Consider the following 26,088-nt stretch of genomic DNA (forward strand, 5'->3'; position numbering starts at 1 on the left):
CCCGGATGTCCGGGTATAAGAGGGAAGCCGGCGTGCTCATTCATTCACCTTTTGTTCTTCAGAGCCTACGCATCTGGTGAGCTTCTCTACGATCTGGATGATCTTTCTTTCTGCTGGAATCTACGACGTGGACAGCGGATGGTCCCTTCCTGCAGTGACTCTCCCCTGGGCGTCTCGGCAGTTCCGGAGGTGTTCGAGCAAATTTCCTTTTCTAAAAGAGCAAATTTCTCCAGCGTGGCTTGTCCCGCTGTTCTCATGGGTGCAACACACTCATCGAGGAGGGGGACGGACACAATGCCTGCTTCCAGTACGCTGGGGCAGACGTTGTGGATACGTCCTGCCCGCACTGCGGGCGGTGACGATTCAGACGTTGCGTCACAGGTGGCTGTGTTCCCACGGGACTCAGCCACCACCTCGTTTGCTCCCCGTTCCGTGGCGGCAGGACTACGGCCCTGCCGTCCGCTATGGCAAGCAGCGAGGGTGATATGAGGATTACTGTGAGCGATAATCCGCCAGCCACGGCTCACGGACCGTTCACACCTCGTTTCGCTCGTCTGACCGTTCCCCAAAAAAGACGGTCCGCCGTCTTATTCCTCAATCACGTATTCGGACACGATGCGTGATGATGAGATGTCTCTTGCAGCATCGGGGGGTGACGTACTGCCATCCGACTCCGACGATTCTTCGGGCTCCCTCCCTCGGGGGGTCGAGCCCAGGAAAAAGCGGATGTCGAGATGTCGGCCATGCTTTCCCGGGCCGCCGTGAGTGTTGGGTTGCAGTGCCCGCACTGCCTCTCCCGGCGTTCGCGGCTGGCTACATGGCGCCTCGGGTTTGAGCGCGGCTCCAAGCCGCGCCCGCCCCCAGTGCCGTGTTTACCGGAAGTGCATGAGGAACTTTGTAAGACCTGGAACGCCCCTTCCGGCACGTTTCACGTCAAACAAAGTTCTGTCACCCTCTCTTCCCTCGAGGTTGAGACAGCTGGAGGATGCGTCGGTGTCCCCAGGTGGAGTTGCCGCCGCGGTGCACTCGTGCCCGTAGGTGGCGGCCACCTGGGGGGGCTCGACCTAGACTCCCGTCCAAAGCATGTGGTGTCTCGGCATCTCTGGTGTCGAGAGCTTACATTGCGGCGGACCAGGCTGCCTCCTCTCTCCACGCTATGGCTCCTGCCAGGCCAGGGCGTTGAGAGAGCTCCACGAGGGTAAGACCGACCCAGCGCTTATGCAGGAACTCCGCGCCGCCACCGACCTCGCTCTACGGGCGACCAAGGTGACCACGCGGGCCCTGGGTCGGACGATGTCCACACTTGTGGTCCATGAGAAACTCCTCTGGCCGATCCTTGCGCAGATGAGTAACGCTGAGAAGGTCCGCTTTCTCGACGCACCCGTCTCGCAAGGGGGGGCTGGTTGGTGTTACTGTCGAGCCGCAGCGGCCCCGCTCACCCCCCGCCCGTCGGGGGGGCGCGAGACCCGCATGCGGCCTCCCCCGGAGGGTTCTCGACAGTAAGAAGCAGTCCTCCGTGCCGCAACTCGGCCGCCTCGGCCGTCGAGTCCCGTGCACTGTCTGCTTCCCAGCAGCCCTGGTCCTCTTCAACGCCCTCCAGCTCTGGCGCCCCCCACTCAGGCGGCCCCCCCTGGAGGAGACAGCGAAGAGGAGACCATCGCCCCATCAGCAGCCGCGGGCAGCGGCTGTCATGGGATCACCTCAGGGGGATCGAGGCTACCATTGGGCCCGACCCCAGCCACAGCGCTGGTAGGTCGGATAGGGACGGTTCCTGCCCCGTCCCTCCATCTGCTGGCCCCCTCCGGGGGGCTAGCGCCCACTTACTCTCAAAAAGGAGAGTTCCTCTCTCTCTGGGTTACCTCAGCCGCTCTCACCCTCTGCACGACGGTGAACGGCAAACTCGACGTTGCGTCATGGCAAAGCGCAATGTCGAGTATAAACACCAGCCCTCAGCACTCTCAGTCAGACAGTGCGTTGAGCTGCGCAGTCGCCAGGCAGGAAATATGGCAGAGCCGATCTCCTCCCCGGGGGGCCTCCCCTGGCAAGGAATCCGTACTGCTAGCCATCGAACCACCCTCCGCGGGGGCGATGAAGCAGATCAACCTCTAGTCCCCTGTCACAGTTCTGGGAGCCCCCAGACTGTCAGGCGGGCTGAGGAAGACGATCCGTCTCGGCTACGCGATTCAGTCGCTACACGTCCGCCCAAGTTCCGGGACGTCCTTTTACCTCAGGCAGAGGCAGGGATGCCCCCGTACTTCGGGCGGAGGTCGCCTCCCTTCTGGTGAAGGGAGCGATCGAGCCCGTCCCACCGGCCGAGGTGTTCAGCGGGTTTTACAGCCCGTACTTCATTGTCCCTAAGAAAGGCGGAGGGTTGCGCCCTATCTTAGATCTGTGTGTTCTGAACAGGCACCTACACTAGCTGCCTTTCAGGATGGTCACGCAGAAGCGCATCCTGGCGTCCGTCAGGCGTCAGGACTGGTTCATGGCAATCGACCTGAAGGACGCGTACTTTCATGTCTCGATCCTCCCTCGACTTCGGCCGTTCCGACGGTTCGCGTTCGAGGGACGGGCATATCAGTACAGGGTCCTCCCCTTCGGTCTGTCCCTGTCTCCACGAGTCTTTACGAAGGTCGTGGAAGCCGCCCTCCTTCCCCGTTGGGAAGGAGGTGTGCGGGTACTAACTATCTCGACGACTGGCTCAAGTTTGGGCACACTCTCGAGATCTGTGGTGTACACACAGGGACCTGGTGCTCCGGCACCTAGATCGGTGGGGCCACAGGTCAACTGAGATAAGAGCAAGCTCTCCCCGGTGCAGAGCATCCTCTTTCTCGGTATGGAACTCGACTCTGTCCTCACGGGCGGCCCCGCTCACCCCCGGGGGGGGCGCGAGGACTAGCGCGCCCGGTCAGTGTTGAACTGCCTGAGTTCAGACAGTCAGCGGTCCCCCTGTAACAGGAGGCTCCTGGGATTCATGGCATCCTCGGCGGGGGTGGCCCCCCCTCGGGTCGATGCATATACGACCGCTCCAACACTGGCGGCAGAGTTATATACATGTTGCTGCTGATTGGGCTGACATTCTTGACACACCCACCAAACAAGTACAAAAACGTACCTCAAACCCTGTTGCACACCGTTGCAAACCGTTTCCAGGAAACGTGTCGTTTAACCCGGAAACCATAGCAAAACATTGCTCACCGGTTTGAGCTTGAACATGCCTCTGGTGAATCATCTAAATGCCTCTGATTGGCCAGTATATTCATGAATTGTGATTGGCTGTAATGCTCAAAGCTGTAGCGGAGCAAAATGTAACGCTGTCATGGACATTTGTACATTTTCACCTAATCTTATTTAGATTGTGACTGTCGTAGTTGGTTGTTATTTTGCAGGGACCGTTGTTCCCCTTTTATCTTGAATTTGGAATGCAGTTTTGTACACCTTGTTTTTTTTCCATACCCTCTAATAATTTCCAACCCTGATCTAAACAATGTAACGTTATGTTGGGAATCGATCTTTCTTCTCTAATTAATTATCTGTTAATGGAGCCTAACGTTATCTTTCACAATGAAAAGTTATTTGGGAATCCTAAACCCAAGGCTAAAGAGTGAAACTAAAATACAATGCTTCCTTCTTGTGTAAAGTTATTTCTAAAGTTTGTATTAAGTACATCTGCTAAGAAAGTTTAAAGACATATGGGATCTCTCCCAACACTGTGTTTATATTTATCTAAGGTTAGAAAATGCTGGGAAAACTTTACATTTACGCAACAAAGGTGTAATGTTATGTGGCAATAAATGGCTCAGGAGGAGGAGCCCCGAGGGAAAATGGGTTTTAACGACTACGCCACCAAGTATAACTACCTGGGAAATACAAATACAGGACACACAGGTTCATATCTCTAATTTAACAAAGTCCATGAGGCATGGATATCTTAAAAATCATAACACACTATTAAATAATCAAAATAATTCAAAAATGGCCCGTAACCCTCTTGAGGCTCACAAATAAATTTAACAGAAAGAGGGCACTGCTGCCTAAACAATAGGCGCACAAGTTCCTCCAAAGAAAATGTACTTAAACACTTAACCAAAGAAAGAAAGAACTGAGGCACCCCAGAGGTGGGGCAAGCTAGGTGACTGGCCTCCAACTGGAACACACATGCATAAAGAAACCCAAAGGTAATGCACACAGGTGAAATCCACTACAATCTAGGTCAACAGGAAACCACAATCAGTTGAAGAAAGCTCAGAACTCAGGACAACTAGCCCGCCCCCCTCTGGTCCTCCCCAGTTCCTGAAAATAAACAAACAAAGAAATAATTCCACAAAACGAAAACTTATAAAGCAACATATACAAATAACATTTCCAAAGTAAAAGAAAGAAAATAAAAAAATAAAGAAAACCCAACCCTCAAACCTGGAGCAATCCCACGCAAGCAAATGCGACGGTAATGTAATCTGCTTGGTTTTCCAAATCAGTCCAAGAAATGTGTAGCATCAATGGTGATGACAGGGATAAATTGCTTTAATCACCCCAAACATAAGGAGCTACGTGAAAACGACTTGGTCAAGCCACCCTGCGAACTGGAGAGCAACAACAAATTGGGACACCACAGCACCCCACTGCCCGGCTGGTAGCCAGGTCAGCAAGCAGAAGGGAGCTCACTGGTCAATAATAGTTGCCAAAAAGGAAAATAAAACAACCAAACAAAAACAAAACTATATTAAGATAAAGCAAAACAGCAGCGTTAGTGTTATCCCCTGCAGCACCAAACCGCCATTAAATGCACCAACGCACTGGCGTACATCTAAAATACACAAAGAGAATAAAACCTTAAATGGTATGTGACTTCACATACCATTTAAGGCGATCGTCACATTAATAACTGAGCCCTACATACCCGCATGCAGGAAACATGTCACCCATTCGGCAGACAGCACGTCAATGCTGCGCAGAGATAAATAATCAGACTGATATATTCACTCAGCGTACCACATTCAAAAGGAAAAGCGAGTATAGGCATCTACCTACCGAACAAAGGCAGTAGCCACGCACCAGCAACTCAACAGATTCTTTAAGAGGGGATATTGTTGCAGATGGCAAAACCAACGCCCCGCATGGCCAACGAAAGCACCGAACAGACACCAGCTTTTCCAAAAAGATGGCATAAGTCATCAAATTAAATCAAAGAAACAAAAAAGTAAAAAATTGCCTAATGTATTTCACTACAGTCAGAAAGCAGGTAGATAATACTATTATGGTATGGTTCAACAACAAAAAAACGTACCTGGTCTGACATAAAAAGGCTAGCAGGCATCCACATTTCAATATTCCATTTGTTTCAGCAAATAACAGCGATCCATTTGCTTCTTTTCTATCTTTCGTCAGTCTTTAAAGAGAAATCTCAGATTTTGCACTGTACAATCATTCGCAGAACAACCTTCCCCCCATTCTAAACAGAGTAAAGATAGCGGTAAACGTTGCTGCATTCAGTCTTTCTGCCAAGTGACTCGCTTGACTTTCTTTTGCGGTGACTTCATGTGCAAGCGCTGCTGCCGAACGTCAAAGTAAATACTTCACTCAACGAGAGGTGAAATCAGATGTCGATCAACAGAAGTAGCGAATCAAATTTTGGAGTAGCACCCAGGGTGGCCAATTGGATGTCAGGGGTGTTCAGTGCCACCCTGGATCCCCTTCTGGCTCCGCCACTGGCAAGTAGTCCATTGTCTGATTTAAGTATAGTAAGTAATTATTGTAGAAACATCTGGGACAAAATAAGACTTTCTTCTGGAATTATTAAATTACTGTTGTTCAAAATATTATTTTAAAGACAATTAATTCTTTGGATCATTAATGTTTATTAGATTACACAGATCTGCTACTGAGTGCTGCAACCAGAAGTTACTCATTAAACCTTATGAATTTAAACCACACTGTAGAGTATTTAAAACACATGACACTTTAGAGACAGTAATGGAAAAAAAAAATTGCTTATTGGCAAAGTATATTTTAACAAATGTAGGATCGGGGGTAATACTTTGGAGACTGACAAAATCTATATTTTTTAATATTCTTCTAAATATTGTCCATTCATTTCAACTACTAAATGATGGTTTGGCTGCAACAATGAAAATAAAAATACAAACATAATTGTATTATCACTTTCAGATTTCTTATCTGAAAGTCACCATGAAATCAAAAAGGAAAATGTACACAGTGTTGCAGTGATTATTATAAATTATTTATCCGTGCACAACATTTTTCTTTTTGAAAATGAATTTGCACTTGTAATCTTTAATCAAAAAGATTAAGCTCCCTTCCCCCTCTCAACAACAACTCTTCACCACATGATGTTAGCAACAAAAAAGGGGTAGGACTATACTGACTGTCCAATGGCCAGGCATTTTTAGCCCTTCCCTCCACAACATATACTGTAAACTGGCATTCAAATCTACCTCAGTTATGTTAGCAACGTCCAATTTACAACAAACCATTCAAAAAGGGAAGAGCAAAGTAAAGCCCCGCCCTACATTTTTTTTTCTAATTTCAGATGCCATTGCACTCGGATATGTGTCACGATACAGAAAAGAAGTCAATCGCAACTTCCGTTTCATGGTGACTTTAAGGGTTTTATCATTTGTTACAATATTTCTTACGGTTACCTTCCCAGCAATAATCATGTAACACTGCTCACTCAGGTAGAAGCACCAAATAATGTCCCCTGACCTTGTTTTATTCTTTAGGGGGCTTTATGTTCAAACAATGGAAAGAAAAATTTCTGGTGTTAACGGTAGAAGGAAATCTCCTGGTCTGTCGAGATGCAGACTCACCGCCTGACCAGGTGGTGCTGCTGCAGAGCCATTGTGAATCCATAGTGGGTGGAAAAGAGATCCTGGATTTGCCCCGCTTACCTCATGGAGGGCGTAGAGACAGCTGCTTTGCTCTTATACTCCCCCAAGACAAATTCCTTCTGTTGCTCTCAGATGGCCCAGATGAGTGCAGGTAGGGTCAAAAAAGCTCAAATAATGTGGCATAGTTTTCTTAGACATGTGTTGTATTGCATGAACTGATTAAGTGTCTCAAACAAGCACAGTATATTAGTCAGCTGACAGATATTTATTTTCTTTAAATTAGAGGAATTTCAACTAAGTGACACAGATGTTTTTATTTCCAACAGTCAATGGCTGAAGTTACTCAGGAAGGTGAAAGAGGTATGGTATTACTATTAAAAGGGAAGAAAAAAGCACTTCACCATGTTTTCTTATCAATGCATTATATATTGCAGGTATAATTAATTACCATTAATTTGTTTCCATACAACCAAAAGTCCATAAGACAACATCACCCCCCACCCCAACTCCTGGAAATAAATGTAACACTTAAAAAAGATTATAACGTTTTTAGGATTTAAAATGTTTTAAACTAAAAAGATTTTAGATTCTGCACTATAGGAACCCTGTAATTGTATCATGACAAACAATATGGTTTCATAATTGGAGTTCTAATGTCTACAGAATTAGTTACAGGACATCTGGATTGTTCTCCATGAATGTTACGTAATATGTCATGCAGCACAGCCTACATCAGTTTCTATATTAGTGTTTTAGTAATCTCACATGAGAGAGAAACAGAAATGGGTATTGGAAATACATTAGAATATATATTTCTGCACCCTTTTTTATTCAGGGTGTGACTTTGCCACTTGCTCTAAAGACACAGCAGAGCATCACGCCTTGCATCACAGACAGAGAGCCACTTACAGACATCTTCGGTGACAAAGATCCCTCATCCCCCCACCTCAATGACAAGGCCCTGAACTCCCCATGCATCCACTCCAGAGAGAATTCCTTCAGAGGTGTGGTTACAGAAATGTATCATTTCTTCTGGGTGTCATTTCATGTTGAAAAAACAGTAGATATCGAGCCCACCAGTATAGGCCTTTGTGTGTGAGAGGGGGAGAGTCCCGACTCCCGAAGTGTTTAGTCATCTGCGCGGGTCACGTGTTACTTAACTCTTTTACTAGATTGAATGGCTTTTCCACGCCTTAAGCAACTTTTGTTCAGAAGAAGTGCATAAAGACAAACCAAGCATCTTTTTGAATAAACCTTAACTTTCATTCAGTGGGAAACTGTTATCAGTGAGGTCTTGCTGTCATTCAGTTCACCGTACGGCAGACGGTACAGTTCGTCTGTAAATAAACACATGTGCCCTTAAATGTTCTGCTTGTGCTCCTAAAATTTTAATTCATGGGCTACAGTAAAGGAGAGAGAAGCACAGGTCAAATATAACAGACTATAAATTCCTATATGCAATATTAATTAAGTAAAACTTTAAAATTCTAAAGCAGCCCCCCCCCCCCGGCCAGGCAAATAGTGCAAAAAAACAGTATGGAAAAGGTGGCGAGGAACCCAAAACTCTAATCGAGAACCCAGGCCCAACCAGGGGATTCCAGTTCCCCTCTGGCAAAAGCTGCTGCCTCTGCACAAGCTCCAGAGAGCTTGCACAACAAGGCTAAATAAAAATAAATAAACTTGCTAATAAGGTAAATTATAGTTTAAGATTATCATTAATAATCTAATAGCATTTGAAATTTTGTGGTGAAGATGTGTCAAGTGACCAGCTCTACGATCTCAGCTCTTGTCAGGTCGCCGCTTTCCATTATCTGCTCTGCCATGAACTGCATCCTGCTCGTTGTGGTAACCTTGGAACAATGAGACAAGACTGGCTGAGAGTAGAGTACTGTTCTGCACTCTTTGATGCAACAAGTACATCAGTTGTGTTTTTGGTTCTGGTTGATCTAAGTAGTGCAGCCTAAACCCTCTATATAATCGAAGTGTAGTGTATGCAAGATTAAAAAGATGCGTCTTTAGTCTAGATTTAAACTGACAGAGTGTGTCTGCCTCCCGGACAGTGCAGGGAAGACTATTCCAAAGTTTAGGCGCTAAATAGGAGAAGGATCTACCACCTGCACTTGATTTTGAAAAATTCTAGGTATTACCAACTGACAGGACGCCTGAGAGCGTAATGCACGTGAAGGACTGTAATACAAGAGGAGTTCACTCAAGTACTGAGGAGCTAAACCATGTAGGGCTTTATAGGTAATAAGCAAGATTTTAAAGTTAACGCGATGCTTTATAGGTAACCAGTGCGAGGTTGACAGAAGCGTGCTAATATGTTCATATTTTTTTTTACGTGTAAGAACTCGAGCTGCCGCGTTTTGGACCAGTTGCGGTTTTTGTAATACGCCTGCAGGGCAACCACCTAACAGTGCATTACAGTAATCTAGACTTGATGTCATGAATGCATGAATTAACTTCTCTGCATCTGACATTGACAGCATATGATGTAGTTTAGGTATATTCTTAAGATGGAAAAACACAATTTTACAGGTGTTGGCGACGTGGCTCTCACATGACAGATTACTATTGAATAGAATGCCAAGATTCTTTGCTGATGACGAGGGTTTTATGGAACATCTGTCAACAGTTAAGCAGCATTCTTGGTTGTTTCGTATAGCAGTTTTCGGTCCAATAAGTAACACTTCTGTTTTGTCCGAGTTCAGTAATAAAAAGTTGTTACTCATCCAGTTTTTTATATTGCCTATGCATGCTGTCTTTCATGAGGCTTTGAGGAAATATAAAGTTGAGTATCATCAGCATAACAGTGAAAGCTAACTCTGTGTCACTTTATTATATCTCCTAGAGGTAGCATATATATAATGTGAAGAGCAGAGGCCCTAAGACTGTGTTCTGTGGTACACCATACTGGACTTGCGATTTGCGTGACACCTCATTATTTATTGCTACAAATTGAAAACGGTCGGATAAATAAGACTTAAACCATTTCAAAGCTATTCCTTTAATGCCGACGTAATTTTCGAGTCTATGTAGGAGTGTGCTGTGGTCAATGGTGTCGAATGCAGCACTAAGGTCTAGCAGCACCAATAATGAGATACAACCTTGGTCAGATGCCTATAGCAGATCATTTGTAGCTCTGATCAAAGCAGTCTCTGTACTGTGACATGCTCTAAATCCAGACTGGAATTCTTCATTGATGTCATTCCTTTGAAGGAAGGAGCATAATTGAGTTTAAACTACTTTTTCCAGAACTTTAGATATGAAAGATAGATTCGATATAGGCCTGTAGTTCCCTAGTTCTTTAGGGTCGAGTTGGTTTTTTTTTTACAATGGGCAGCCACCTTATATGCTTTAGGCATGTCAGAGATGAGTTAATAATACTAAGAAGATGATCTATAATTTCTGGGAGCATCTCTTTCAGTAGATTTGTAGGTATAGGGTCTAGTATGCATGTTGTTGATTTAGATGATGAAATGATTTTAGACAGCTCATCGTGATCTACAGTATAAAATAATTGCATTTTCTCCTTAAGGGCGCTGTAGCTAGTTTGTTCAGCGGGTTTCACTTCTGATTGCATTGTTATATTTTTTTCTCTAATATCTTGGATTTTATTTGTGAAGTAGTTCATAAATTCATCACTGTTATGCTGATATACAGGATCAGAAGTCACTGACGATTTATTTTTTGTTAATTTAGCCAATGTGTTAAATAAAAACCTAGGGTTGTTTCTTCCATGCTGTGCGAAATACCTCTAATTTAGTTTTCTTAAAGATGCGCTCCATTTTTCGGGCCGCTTTCTTTAGAGCCCGAGTGTGTTTATTATACCATGGTGTGGGACTGCCATTTTTAATCTTCTTTAAGCGTAGAGGAGCAACTGTGTCTAGCGTTTCCGAGAAGGTGGAATTAAAATTTTCAGTGGTCGTGTCAAGATCTTCATCGTTCTGTCTCATGCTAGCGATTTGAGACAATTTGGGCAGATTATCGAGAAACGCATCTTTGGTAGTTGAAGTTATTGTTCTACCATATTTGTAACAACGAGTTTTATTTGCAGCCGTAGGCCAGTGAAGCAAACATAATACCAGATAATGATCCGAAATGTCTTCACTCTGCTGAAGGATTTTAACATCGTCCACATTTATACCGTAAAACAATATTAAATCTAAAGTATGATTACGAAGGTGAGTGGGTCCTGACACATGTTGACTAACGACCATGGAGTTAAGAGTGTCTTTGAAAGCCATTCCTAAGGCATCTGTATCGTTATCTACATGGATGTTAAAGTCACCAACGAAAAGGAGTCTATCTGCGGCCAGTACTAGTTCTGATAAGAACCCACCAAATTCTTTAATAAAATCTGTGTGGTGCCCTGGAGGCCTATATACAATAGCCAGAATAAATTATAAAAATGTTTTATCCTTAGTATTAGGTGTTGAAACTTGAAGTACCATGACTTCAAAAGAATTATATTTAGAGTTCGAGTTCTGGGAAATGCTAAGAGAGTTATTGTAAAGTGCTGCGAAACCGCCCCCTCTGCCTTTTAGACGAGGCTCTTGTTTATAATAATAATCTTGGGGGACAGATTCATTTAAAGTAATATAATCATCTGGTTTTTAGCCATGTTTCTGTGAAACAGAGCATGTCTATTTCATGATCTGTTATCATATCGTCAACAAAAAGTGCTTTATTAGAGAGAGATCTAATATTTAGCAATCCGAGTCGTAACAATTGATTATCTGTATTTTTTCATGTTTAATTTGTTTAACGTTTATTAAATTACTTTCAAGAGGTTTACGCATTATTTTATGTTTGCTAATCCGGGGGACAGACACAGTCTCTATTTTATGATGTTCGGGAGAAGGGATTATTACGTTGTACATTTTGTGTATTCTGCAACGTGAGACGGCAAGCAGACAGTTGGTTAAGCCATTCTGTCTGCTCCCTGACCTGGGCCCCAGCGAGTCAAGCTTTAGCATTAGCATTATTAAGACTTTTGCCATATTTCTAGACAGCATGGAAGCCCCAGCCCATCTTTAGTGCTAAAGATGGAGACCATCTCGTTTCAACAGGTCAGGTCTGCCCTCAAAACTCTTCCAGTTATTTATAAAAACTATATCATTCTGCAGGCACCACTTAGACAACCAGCCATTTAGTGATGATAATCTGCTATAAATCTCATCACCACGATAAACAGTTAGGGGGCCAGAGAATTGTCACGACTCTGCTTTATCTTGTCATGGATTTCTTGGTCTTGTGGCAGAGTTGTGGCAAAGCCTTATGTTTAGTGTGAGAAGCCATGGGGTGTTTACCTTTTTGACATTCCATGTGCTCTCTCGTGTCTTGTCATTGGCCCCGCCCCTCTCGTTTCATGTATTGCTTCCCTGCCGTGTCTAATGTTTTCCATCTGCCCTCGTTGATTATTCCTTCGTTTGTCTTCCCTTTAAAATGCCCTCACGTTCCATGTTCTGATGTTCCCCGTATGCCTGTGCCTCTCGTTGCTGTTGACTCGTGACCAGAAGGTTGCCGGTTCGATTCCCAGGGCCGGCGGCTAACGGCTGAGGTGCCCTTGAGCAAGGCACCTTACCCCTACTTGCTCCCCGGGCGCTGCAGTGATAGCTGCCCACTGCTCCGGGTGTACATGTGTTCACCACTTGCTGTGCATGTGTTCACTATGCTCTGGATGGGTTAAATGCAGAGTTCACATTTCGGGTATGGGTCACCATATCTGACTGATAGGTCACTTTCACTTCACTTCACTTTAGTGTTAGTTAGTTTACGTCCCTTTTTACTTATATTATTATCTTGTTCTTGTTTTCACCCCCTCGTGGGTTTTTGTTTTGTGTTTTTTTGTTCAAATAAAGTCTGTCTTGTTAACCCCTTAATTCCCTGCTGCCTGCAGTTGGGTTCTCCTCACGTTTTCCTGACAGAGAATATTACAGTGTTTGACATCGTGCTTGCAAGCTCACACAGCTCTTTAATGTTATCTTTTGTGATCTCTGATTGACGGAGTCGAACATCATTTGTGCCGACGTGAATAACAATCTTACTGAATTTACAATTAGCCTTAGCCAGCACATTTAAATTTGACTTGATGTCAGGCGCTCTGGCTCCCGGTAAACATTGGACTATGGTGGCTGGTGCCTCTATGTTAACGTTCCAAACAATAGAATCACTGATAACTAGGGCACTTTCAGGAGGTTTCTCAGTCGGTGTGTCACTGAGCGGGGCAAACCTGTTTGAGACTGTAATCGGTACGGTTGAGTGATGTTTTGTCCTCCGACTACGCCGTCTCACAGTCACGAAGTTTCCCAGCTGCGGGGGATTTTCAACCGGAACCGAGCTGTGTGTGCTAATGTTGCTCACATCCAAAGTGTTTTCTATGGTCGTTAAACTCTTACTATCCTCAGATAAAGATAGGATGCGAGACTCTAAGATCTAAGATCCTCTCTGTCAGCCTAACTGTACAAAAGCCTGTCCTAGGAACCGAAATTACTGTTGAGGAGGCACCGATTTAAGTGTTGCACGCAGGAAGACCAACAGATGTGCAGATGACAACCCTAAGACTGTTCAATAAACATCTTTGTGAAGAATCTCTTCTCCAATCTCTGATTCTCTGGCAAGATGAATCTGACTACCCATCTGGATGATTACGATGTTGGCTACCAACCTGCAGGTGACCCTCCTCCAAAGGCTTCCCCTCACTGTCCTAGTAAGTCCCGAAGTGTCTCGAGTAAAATATCTCGCAGCGGTGTCAGCTCTCACTCCAGAGCGAGTAGGCATTCTATTACATCTGCTGGCATCTACGTCATACCAGAGCTCTCTAGAATCCAGACTGCTATGTTGGAGGAGAAGATTAAACAGAGACAGTATTACAGTCTACGGCAGCAAGTAGAAGAGGACTCCATGATCGATCTGGAACACCAAAGACTGCAGACACAAGCTACAGAGGCTCAGCGTATGCAAGTGGAAGCACTTTCCGCAAAGGTGGTCCTGTCCAAACACTCACAACGACAGTGTAAGCTTCAAGAAGCAGAGACGGAGCTTGAAGTAGCTAAGCTTGTATCTTCCATGCTCTCTATAGATTCTAGTGCTACCACTCCAATCCCTACGGACTCTGGTTCTCCAAACACGCACCAGATTGCAGCACAACGCAACCAGACCAGTTCACCTCAGCTTATGTCTTCGTAGTCTCAGCAGCCCCCTTTACAGTCACCAGCTGTGACATTATTGCTGCTGCCCTGTCCTACAGAACAGCCTGATCCTTATGACTCTGCTGTGTCCCAGCCGGCACCTAGACAGCCACAGTGGGCCTTACCTGCTACTCACTCTGTGGGTGCGCGCTTGACAGACGTCCCGGACCACAATCATCCTCATTGCTAGTCCCTGAAAAGACCCCCTCTGTTCATACTGCCATCCCGATGCCCTCTGTGTCATCAACGTCAAATATGGCACCTCAGCCTTCAGTCACGCCCACCAACCCGACCTCTGCTGCATACCCCATAAGCATCAGCATGTGACACAGCAGCCTATAACAGCCACACTACCTACCCTTCGCTACGGGCAACACCAGACGGCAACAGCGCCAGGGACAACGTTTCCAGGGCCATTGCAGCTCCCTGTCTCCAGCCACCAAGCTTCGGCAAGGACATCTCATGCTCCAGGTTACGTTCAAGCAGCTTCATCTGTGCCTTTCTCCCCAGCTGGCTGCTCACCTCATCTGAGTCCAGAGCTCCTGTTTGCCTCAGCCTATGGCATCCCACGACCTACGTTACCAGTTTTCGAGAGTGGAACTGAGAGTGACTTTGCTTTGTTTAAGTTAGCTTTGGACAATTTGTTGAGCAATCACAATCATAATCAACGAACAGTATAAATATCATGTTCTCTTAAGCCACTTGAAACTTTCCAGTGCTCATCAACTAGCTAAAGCCTTTATGTATCACCTTACACTGCTGCACTGCAGGCTCTTCAAGAGAAGTATGGACAGCCAAGACAGCTCGTTCAGTCCGAGTTGGGTGCCATCCTAAGCACCCCGCCTCTTAAGTTGGGTGATGCTAACGCCTTCAACTCATTTGCATTGTCAGTCCAGTCCTTGGTGGGTATGCTGAGAACTCTTGAGGGCCAGAATGGATATGAGCTTTTATGTGCAAATTGCCATAAGCCTATCGCGACAGTTTTGTGGAATACTGTTTGAATCGGGGTATCCTCCAGATGGGCACAGACAAGACTTACACACTTCCTGATTTCACAGAGTGGCTCCAGATCAAGTCCCAAGCGAAACGTATCTCCAGCCGAGCCACAGCTATGATCCAGAATGAAACCCCGAAGGCCCCTAGTAAAGCTAGAGGAGCGCCTCATCCCAGAGAGCAGCCTAGGCCGGTTCTCCTGACACGTGAGAGCGTAGCTAAGGCTCTTGAGCCGACACCCCCTAAATCCAGCTTTAAGCCCAAGCCTTACTGTCCGTATTGTGACAACAGGGATCACTACCTTAACTCTTGTGAGACTTTCAAGAAGTTGACTACCGCTCAGACCGTAGCTTGGATTGAAGATGATAAACGCTGCTGGAGATGTGGAGGTTTCATGCTGTAGAGTCGTGTAACCTTAAACGTCCATGTAAAATCTGTAAAGAGCTACATCTTACAGTTCTTCATGATTACATTAGTCACCCAACCAGAGCTGTTCTCACTGTCAGCCTCCCACCTACCCGGGTGTACTTGGACAGACCGAACCGTACACCTAGAGTTATGTTGAAGGTCGTCAAGGTCCTCCTCCATAATGGACCCCACACAATGGAGGCACATGCTGTTCTCGACGACGGGTCAGAGAGAACAATTGTGCTTTCCCCAGTCGTTCAGCAGCTCAAACTTACCTGTTCCCCAGAGTTACTTCATTTACAGACCGTCCGACAGTGTCACACAGAACTTGAAGGGTCGGCTGTTTCGTTCGAGGTCTCGTCAGTCACCAAACCTACACAGAGATTCACCATCCCTAATGCCTTTACAGCAACCGGCCTGAGCCTGGCAGAACATAACTATCCAGTGGTTGCACTGGGGGACATCGACGTATCCTCTAGCTGTCTCAACCTCGAGGGAAGAGAGGGTGACAGAACTTTGTTTGACGTGAAACGTGCCGGAAAGGGTCGTTCCAGGTCTCACTAAGTTCCTCATGCACTTCCGGTAAACACGGCACTGGGGGCGGGCGCGGCCTGGAGCCGCGCTCAAACCCGAGGTGCCATGTAGCCAGCTGCGAGCGCTGGGAGAGGCAGTGCGGGCACTGCAACCCAACACTCACGGCGGCCCGGGAAAGCATGGCTGACATTTCGACGTCCGCTTCTTCCTGGGCTCGACCCCCCGAGGGAGGGAGCCCAAGGAATCGTCGGAGTCGGATGGCAGTACGTCACCCCCCGATGCTGCAAGAGACATCTCATCATCACGCATCGTGTCCGAATATGTAATTGAGGAATAAGACGGTGGGACCATCTCCTGGGGAACGGTCAGACGAGCGAGACGAGGTGCGAACGGTCCGTGAGCAAGTGGCTGGCGGATCATCACTCACAGTAATCCTCATATTCACCCTCGCTGCTTGCCGTAGCGGACGGCAGGGCCGTAGTCCTGCCGCCATGGAACGGGGAACAAACGGGGTGGTGGCTGAGTCCTGTGGGAACACAGCCACCCGTGACGCAACGTCTGAATCGTCACCGCCCGCAGTGCGGGCAGGACGTATCCACAACGTCTGCCCCAGCGTACTGGAAGCAGGCATTGTGTCCGTCCCCCTCCTCGATGAGTGTGTTGCACCCAAGAGAACAGCGGGACAAGCCACGCTGGAGAAATTTGCTCTTTTAGAAAGGAAATTAGCTCGAACATCTCGGAACTGCCGAGACGCCCAGGGGAGAGTCACTGCAGGAAGGGACCGTCCGCTGCACCACGTCTTAGATTCCAGCAGAAAAAATGATCACCAAAGATCGTAGAGAAGCTCATCAGATGCGTAGGCTCTGAAGAACAAAAGGTGAATGAATGAGCACGCCGGCTTCCCTCTTATACCCGGACATCCGGGGAGAAGTCCGGCATGCAAATTTCTTTCGCCAATTTTCATTGGCCTTTTCTAAATACTCAGAAGATGATAGGTTCTCAAGACAAACCCCAATCTGTCGGTTCGACACAACGTCGAGAGACCGACAGAAAGGGAAGTTTGGTTTAATGACGAACAACCAAGCAAGCAGAATGTTTTCTCTCCGTTTCAGATTTCTAACACACACTTACAGTGGTCAGAGTGTCTCGCGGCTGTCAGAGCAGAAAAAAAATCCTGCTCTCTCTGTATGTTTATCTGCTGCGTTCATATGTAAACTGTGTGCACTTATTTTGTACATTTGAAAGATCGACCAAAATGCATCTTAATACCAAGTATAAATAGAGTCCAACCCACAGACACATTTAAGCAGGAAAGTTAACATGCACGTTTTAGTTGCTCCATCTCTAACACAGCCTCAGAGGGAGAGAAATTCTCCGGTACAGAAACAGTATTGATAACATTGAAGTTTTTCTAGCTATACAATGCGGACAACTGTAATAATTAAGCCGCTGGGCTCATCACCAGGTTTTCGGAGCCGTGCATACATGTAGCGTAAACTATATGGTTGAAGGCTCGCTAACAGTAGAGTTCCAAAAAGTTACACGCATTCTCAAGTAGCATCACATTTAATCAATGAAATATACAAGGCTAGATTAAAAACGAATGATAGAAATAATTTAAGTCTTAACATTTTCTTGTTAAGTTATCAGGTAGGTAAAAAGTTAGCTTGCAGAGGGGGACATCACAGAGTTATGCCGCAAGAGGCAGCGTCGCATGTTCCACAACAATGCTTAGCTTCTCACAGATGCACCTGCGTGTTAATCGGCCTAGTTTGCGGCACAATCGGCCGATGCAGATTAATTAAAAAATCCCCAAAATCGGCCGATTTATCGGCCTGCCGATGAATCAGTCGACCTCTAGACAGAACATTATAGGCAAGGGGACCCGCGTGGTATGTAGATAGAAATAGCTCATTCCAAGGTAATAAAAATATAACGCTTCATTGTGTAAGCTCTTTATACACCTCTGAAGACATAGTTATGTATATTTGTCATAGTCCTGCCTTCTTGTTCAGGATTTTCTAGTCTTGTGGCAGGATCGTGCCAGATCCCTTATGTTTAGTGTGAGAAAGTCATGGGGTGTTTACCATTGACATTCCATGTGCTTTCTCTGTCTCGTCATTGGCCCCGCCCCTCTCGTTTCCTCTCGTATTGCTTCCCTGCCGTGTCTTATGTTCCTCACCTGCCCCTCGTTATCTTCCTTTGTTTGTCTCCCTTTAAAATGCTCTCGTGTTCATTGTCCTGTGCTCGTTCGTTGTGCTTGTGTGCCTGTGTGATGTACCGCTGTGTTCCTGTGTATGTTTGCTTTGAATACCCAAGTCAAGTCAAGTCAAGTCTAGTAAGTCTTTAGTTTAGCTTTTGTCTATTGTTGTGTAGTTTAGTCTAGTGTTAGTTAGTCTACGTCCTGTCACTTGTACCATTGTCTTGTGCCTTTGTTTGTATCCCCATCGTGGGTGTTTTGTTTTATACTTTTGTTTTGTTTAAATAAATATTTCCTTTTTAACCCCGTCACTGCCGCTGCCTGCATTTGGGTTCTTCCACCACGCTAGTCGTGACAGAACGAACGAGCCACAAGTGAACCCAGTAGGCAGCCATGGACGCCGCAACATCTTCCCGGTGGTCCTGCACCTCCAACCTGGTGTGGTGGGAGGCAATTGCCTTCCAGTCGCAAGCTGGAGGTGGCCCCTTCCCGGCCCAGCGCCGTCTTCCTCTGCGGGACTATGCTCGGGAGGTTGAGGCCAGGAGGGCCTCCGTCCCCGAGGTGCTGGTCTGTGCCTACCTGGTGGCCGGGATGGACAACCCTCCACCTTTTCCGGAGCGGGAGGAGTTGGTTTATCAGCCGTTCCCCCAGTTGGTGGAACGGCTGCAGCTTCAAGAGGAGCTGGTCCAAGGCGCTTACCAGGCGAAAATTTTGGAGGACTTGGGGCAGCAGCTGGACAAAGGATCCCCCTCGCCAACCTTGTGGAAGGAGGTCCTTACGGTCAACGACATCGTCCTCCGCAATGCTTGTCAAGCTGTCCAAGCTTGAGGGCACTCCATGGCGTTTTCTGTGGTGGGGGAGCGTGCTCTTTGGCTGAACCTGTCAGGACTCCCTGACAGTGTGAAGAGGCGCATCGCGGGCCCTCTTGAACCGTGAACTAAGAAATGTAGTTACGGTCACGCACTCCCACTGGAGTTTCCCATTATGGGTATTTCAATAAAAGTCTTCTTTATAAAAGAAAAAAACGCAATATATCCTACGCAATATATACATCTGTACCCAGAAATCAACGACAAGGTGCGACGACAAAAAGAAAGAGCTATTTCTGCCTGTCATGTGGGCTTTGAGGGCTCAACAGTCGGGCAGCATCCTTTAATCCACAGATTTATGAAGGGTGCCCGTCACTCCTTGCCAGTCATCAGGAGAACCGTCCCTGAATGGGACCTCTCCATGGTGCTGGAGGCCTTGTCTCAGTATCCTTTTGAATCCCTGGGAGGTATTTCCTTGAAGCTGTTGTCCTTCAAGACGACTTTGCTTTTGGCCTTGGAGTAAGCCAAAGGTGTCAGTGAGCTACATGCACTCTCAGTACATCCTTCATGCACTAAATTCTCTCTGAGTGGAGATAAGGTTTTTCTTAAGCCTAACCCATCTTTTATACCTAAGTACTTCCCTGCATTCACTTCGGAGGTTTTGGAGCTGTCCGCTTTTCACCCTCCGCCTTTTTCCTCTGTGGAGGATCAGAGGCTGGATGCTCTGTGTCCTGTTCGTGCGTTACAGACATATATAACCAGGACCAGTGTTTTCAGGAAGAGCAACCAGCTCTTTATTTCATGGGCGCCCCTTCACAATGGGAGTCCCCTATCTAAGCAGCGCCTCTCACATTGGCTTGTGAGCGATATAGCCTTGGCATATGAATCAAAGGGAGTGCAGCCCCCAGGGACCATCAGAGCTCATTCCTCGAGGGGCTTAGCTGCCTCTTGGGCTTTGTTCAGGGGAGTATCACTGCAGGACATCTACTCTGCTGCCAGCTGGGCTTCTCCCCATACGTTTGTGCGTCACTACCAATTGGATGTCACCAAAACCTCGGTAGCACATTCTGTTTTAAGAGTGGGGTCTTCATAGCCTCTCCGTGTTATATTCCTTTACCTTCTGTTTACACATTGTAATGGTAACAAAGGTTGAATGGGCCGGCGGGCCATGCACATTCATGTCACCAAGCATGCATTCACATTCCTGCCTGGGTGTTATTTATGTGCCTCATACATGTTGCCTGTCCTGCATGTGCACAGCAGCTATGTGTGCGTCAGGGTTGCCAGGTGCATGATTATGGGATTCGTCAAGTGTATTGGGCAATTGAGGAGCTGTCCATGTCTCTCCCTATAGGCGGATCTAGAACACGAGATGATGAAAGAGAACAATAGGCTACATTTGTAACCCTGTTTCTCTGAAACATCGAGTGGAGAGATCCACCAGCTTTGCCCCGCTTGCTGCACGAGAAGCAAATATACTTATTGGAGAATAGTAGCACATGCAGACCTTATATGCTCTCAGGTAAGGAGGTGGGGCATCACCTGGCATTGGCTGCGTGTTTCTCTCTGTCTAGCCAGACTTGGTGCAATTGGATGCTTCTGCAGAGGTCAGGTACGGATGCCCTTCCCAGAGGTGGATTTCTCTGCTCGATTTTTCAGAGAACCGGGCTTGCGAAAGTAACCTATTGTTCCCTTTCTGTCGGTCTCTCGACGTTGTGTAGAACCGACATATGGGGTTCGTCACACTCATCGAGGAAGGGGATGGACACGATGTCTGCTTCCAGTATGCTGGGGCAGATGTTGTGGATACGTCCTGCCCGCACTGCGGGCGGTTGACGATTCAGACGTTGCGTCACGGGTGGCTGTGTTCACACGGGACTCAGCCACCACCTTGTCTGCTTCCCGTTCCGTGACGGCGAGCAGCGAGGGTGATATGAGGATTACTGTGAGCGCTAATCCGTCAGCCACTGGCTCGCGGACCTTTCGCACCTCGTCTTGCTCGTCTGACCGTTCCCCATGAGACGGTCCGTTGTCTTATTCCTCAATCACGTATCGGACACGGTACGTGATGATGAGATGTTTGTTGCAGCATCGGAGGGTGACTTACTGGCATCAGACTCCGATGATTCCTTGAAGCTCCCTCCCTCGGGGGGTCGAGATCAGGAAGAAGCGGACGTCGAAATGTCAGCCATGCTTTCCCAGGCCGCCGGCATTGGGTTGCGGTGCACCGCACTGCCTCTCCCAACGCTCGTGGCTGGATACACAGTACATCGGGCTTGAGAGCGGCTCCAAGCCGCACTCGCCCCCAGTGCCGTGTTCCCCCGGAAGTGCATGAGGAACCTAGTACGACCTGGAACGCCCCCTTCGGCGCGTACACGTCAACTAGTTCCATCACCCTTTCCACCGCCCTCTGGCCGCCGAGATCCTGTGCACCGTCTGCTTCCCAGCAGCCCTGGTCCTGAGACCACCACCCCGTCAGCAGCCACGGCGAAAGCCAAAGCGGCCCTCATGGGAAGACCCCAGGGAGATCGAGAATACCTTCGGGCCCGACCCCAGCCATTCCATGGCTGGTGGTCGATCCGGGATGGTTCCTGCCCCGTCCCAACAGCCCATTTCTAAAAGTTTTCTCCCTCTCTGGGCGTTTATCACAGCCGCTTTCACCCTCTACATGATGGTGTTCGGCAACTTGACATTGCGTCACGGCGAGACCCAATGTCGAGGATAATCAGCAGCCTAAGCACTGTCAATCGACAGTGCGTTGTGCCACATCATCGTCTGGGTATTATCACAGCCGCTCTCACCCTCTACACGACGGTTTTCGGCAACTCGACGTTGCGGCAAGACCCAATGTCGAGGATAATCATCAGCCCAAGCACTCTCATTCGATGGTGCGTTGTGCTACATCATCGCCAGGCAGGTAAAACAGCAGAGCCAATCTCCTCTCCGGGGGTCCCCCACACGGCGAGGGATCCACACTGCCAGCCATCGAACCACCCCCGGGAGGTCGATGAAGCAGAACGTACCTCTAGCCTCCTTGTCTCGGTCCCTAGGAGCCTGACAAGAGCTTCCCAAACCGTCACGGTGACTACGGGATACGGTTCGTCTCGGCTACGTGATCCTACTCCCCAGATGCCCGCCCAAGTTTCGGGGCATCCTCTTAACCTCGGCAGAGGCAAGAATGCCCCGTGCTTCGGGCCGAGGTCACCACCCCTTTGGTGAGGAAGCGATCGTGCTCGTCCCTCTAGCCGAGATGTTCATTTCCCTCAGGGAGAGAGGTGTGCGGGTACTAAACTATCTCGACAACTGGCTCATTTGACACACTCGTGAGATCTGTTATGTACACACAGGGACCTAGTGCTTTGGCACCTAGATCGATTGGGACCACAGGTCAACCAAAAAAGAGCAAGCTCTCCTCAGTGCAGAGCATCCTCTTTTTTGGTATGGAACTCAACTCTGTCTCCATTACAGCGCAACTGCGCTCAGTCAGTGTTGAACTGCCTGGAATATTTCAAGCAGTCAGCGGGAAGAGGCTCCAGGGCACATGGCATCCTCTACGGTGGTGATACCCCTCGGGTTGATGCACATGAGACCGCTCCAACACTGGCTACAGAGTCGAGTTCCCTGGAGAGCGTGGCTGACCGGCAGCAGGCGGATGGTGATTACGTTTTTCTGCCGACGCACCCTAACCCCTTGGTCTTCAATGACCTTTCTACGGACGGGGGTCCCTCTCGGGCAGGTCGAGACGCGTCAGGGTCGACAGACGCCTCCCTGCAGGGTTGGGGTGCCGTGTGCAACGGGCACGCAGTGTCGGGGCGATGGACGGGCCCCCGCCTGCGCAGGCATATCAACTGCCTAGAGTTGTTGGACGTGCTACCTGCACTGAAGGGGTTATAACCTCTCGTGCAGAACAAGCACGTGCTGGTCCGGTCGGACAGCACAGCTGCCATAGCGTATTAAACCGCCAGGGTGGCATTCGCTTACGGCAGCTAACACGACTCGCCCGACGCCTCCTCCCATTGAGTCCGCAGGTGAACAGATCCCTGCGAGCAACACATATCCCAGGCGACCTGAACCAGACAGCCGATGTGCTCTCTCGTCAGTTGACGCCTCGCGGAGAGTGGCGACTCCACCCCCGCGCAGCCAGCTCATTGGGTACAGTCCGGACGGGCTCAGGTAGACCCCTTCGCCTCCCTGGACACCACCTATTGCCCGCTAAGGTACTCCCCGCCCGAGGCCCCCCTCGGCACGGATGCTCTAGCGCACAGCTGGCCGTGGGACAAGCGGAAGTACGTCTTCCCCCCAGTGAGCCTCATTGCACAGACCCTGTGCAAGGTCAGGGAAGAGGAGCATCAAGTGTACTAGTTGCGCCATACTGGCCCAACCGGACTTGGTTCTCGGAGCTAATGCTCTTGACAACAGTTCCCCCCTGGCCGATTCCCCTGACGAAGGACCTGCTTTCCCAGGGGAAGGGCACGTTATGGCATCCTGGACGGAACGAGGAGATCCTGAGTGGCCTACCCCCTGCGGAGGTTAAGACCACTACTCAGGCTAGGGCCCTGGCCACTAGGCGACTATACGCCTATAAATGGTGACTCTTCTCATCCTGGTGCTCTTCTCGAAGAGAAGACCCGCAGAGTTGCTTGATCGGGTACGTGCTGTCCTTCCAGAGACTCGAGAGTAATCTCTCCCCTTCCACACTGAACGTGTATGGAGCCGCTATTGCGAATCAGTTGCTGGTAATCTCTAGGACAGCACAACCTGATCATTTGGTTCCTCCGTACCCTCTTGCGACCTTGATGAGGTCCTGGAGCCCCTCGGAGATGCCGCGCTTTCTCACCTCACAATGAAGACGGCTCTCAGGATGGCGCTCAAGAGGGTAGCGGACCTACAAGCATTCTCCGTGTCCACAGATTGCCTAGAACTCGGGCCCGGTGATTCTCACGCTATCCTGAGAGCCCGGCCCGGCTACGTGCCCAAAGTTCCCACCACTCCCCCTACACCAGGTGGTAAACTTACAGGCGCTCCCCACCGGGGAGGAAGACCCAACCTCATCCGTGTTGTGTCCATTACGCGCATTGCGCCTCTGCTTGGACCGCACGCAGAGCCACAGAAGCTCTGAGCAGCTCTTTGTCTTTTTTGGAGATCAGCAGGGAGGGCTGTCTCAAACAGAGATTGGCGCACTGGATCATGGATGCCATCACTATGGCGTACCTGTCCTAAGATCGCCTACGCCCACTGGGTGAGAGCTCTCTCCACACGGAGTACAGCCTCCTTGTGGGCACAGGCTCGAGGCGCCTCTCTGGCAGACATCTGCAGACAACTGTTTTGCCTGTGCTACAAAACTTTAAACCTCTGTAGCACCAGTGCTATGTCCAAAAAAGTTAACGTACAGCCCTGCCAACAGTCATCGAAATGCCCATCAAAAGCCTCGGATGCTGGTACACTGCAGATGTTAAAGACTCCAGACAGGTGGAACAGCTCAGGCCAGAGACAATCAGTGGAATCAAAAGAATAGAGATGCTGCTCCAACTTTGACAACAGGGAGGAAATGGAATCCAGTTTCAGATGCAAAGGCAGCCCTCAGAAACAGGGATATTGTGAGGCAAGTCCAATAAAACAGAGGGGGACTTAGATTGGGAATAACAACACCTACATGGCAAAAAGCTACACCAAAGGAACAGAGACCGCTGGTGATGAAGGAGGTACGCTGTTAGGAGGAAGCAGCTAGATGCACCAGAGCAGTCTCTCAAGCCCAACAAGGCCCCTGCATGAGGTGGGAAGGGATTGAACTGTGTATAATCACTTGGGGTGAGCTGTGGACCATGGAGACAAACAGGTTAAGTTTTATCATTAGGCCACATACTGTATGATGTGCTGCCCTCTCCTATAAATTTGCAGGTATGGTGTGGACAAGACCCAGCCTGCCACCTGTTTGCAGCACCGGCAAATCTCAGACATATTCTGGTGGGGTGTAAGAACAACTTGACACAGGGGAGGTACACATGGCGCCACAATCAAGTCACAGTTACTGAAAGAAACAGCCACTGGCAGTGGCTGAAGCGGATAGACAAAGTGTAGGCTGCCAAATGACTTAATAACTATGTGACACACCCGAGTCTGATCAGCCTGTGGTTAGGTTAGGTGGTTAGGCTGAGGGTGTCTTGTAAAGGGCCGAAACACTCAATGAGGCTGGGGTACACAACTGATGATGTGTCGCGTAGTTGTACGCATAAAGCAATTGTAAAACACAACTGATTATTGGGTATGGAGGTAATAATTCTACATTAGATATGTATAAACTTAAATTAGGATTTTTATTGCAGCCACTGTTTTCTGAACATTGGTACTGGCCACAATGAATGCAGAAGTTACTATTACAAACATCATTAACTTGTTTCCAATGTGCAATTATTACATTATTTACAAATAATACAATTATAATTACATTTTGTCATTATCTATAGCAATGTCTTTTGTGACCTTTAGGCAGTATAAGCCAGCATGCTCCCCACAGCCCTACCATGGCTCCACTCCTTCACTCTGCAGACTGCCTGCGCCATGGAAACAGCAGTGATGCACGGGCTGTAAGGGCAGTCTGTCTATTGATGGGTGGAGCAGCAGCTTCCTCAGCGCTCGGCTACTTGAACTCCAGTCCACCTGCCTCCTCAAACATGGAAGTTCGTACTCCTGAAATGGCCCATTCAACAGCTTCCTCTGAGATGGGGGAAGGCAGTTCATACCACACCTGCAGCCAAGCCATAGAGTCACCACATATTAACAGCTTTGATTTTGAAGGAGATTCTGATTTTGATGCTTTTGACTGTGGAGGGTTTGCCTTTTAGGTTAATTCAGAGAAAGAAAATTTGGTAACACATTACTTGAAGGGATGTTCATAAGACTGACATGACACCTTCATAATCATGACATGACACATGTGATGAATATGAAAAGGATTTTATGCATGTTTATGACCACTGTCATTAAGTGTCATTCACTGATTTGTGTCATTTTTAATGCAAAGATGACATTGTTTGTTATGACAACTTGACATAAAGCAATACACAATATCTTGTCTGTGTGTTTGTCATGACAACTTGACATTA

General features: G+C 48.0%; 1 protein-coding gene across 1 annotated transcript in view; it reads left to right on the forward strand.

The window, feature by feature from the left end:
• The window catches only part of si:ch1073-83n3.2 (uncharacterized), a 36,063-nt gene extending 10,236 nt beyond the window's left edge, over positions 1-25,827 (forward strand). The window contains exons 3-6 of the mRNA XM_057328810.1: positions 6,741-6,999; positions 7,175-7,208; positions 7,684-7,852; positions 25,472-25,827. Coding sequence (XP_057184793.1) covers positions 6,741-6,999; positions 7,175-7,208; positions 7,684-7,852; positions 25,472-25,827 — 818 coding nt within the window. The remainder of the gene's footprint in view (positions 1-6,740; positions 7,000-7,174; positions 7,209-7,683; positions 7,853-25,471) is intronic.
• Positions 25,828-26,088: the final 261 nt, after the last annotated feature.

This window comes from Triplophysa rosa, unplaced genomic scaffold (genome assembly GCF_024868665.1).
Source record: "Triplophysa rosa unplaced genomic scaffold, Trosa_1v2 scaffold83_ERROPOS274636, whole genome shotgun sequence".
Taxonomy (NCBI): Eukaryota; Metazoa; Chordata; class Actinopteri; order Cypriniformes; family Nemacheilidae; genus Triplophysa; species Triplophysa rosa.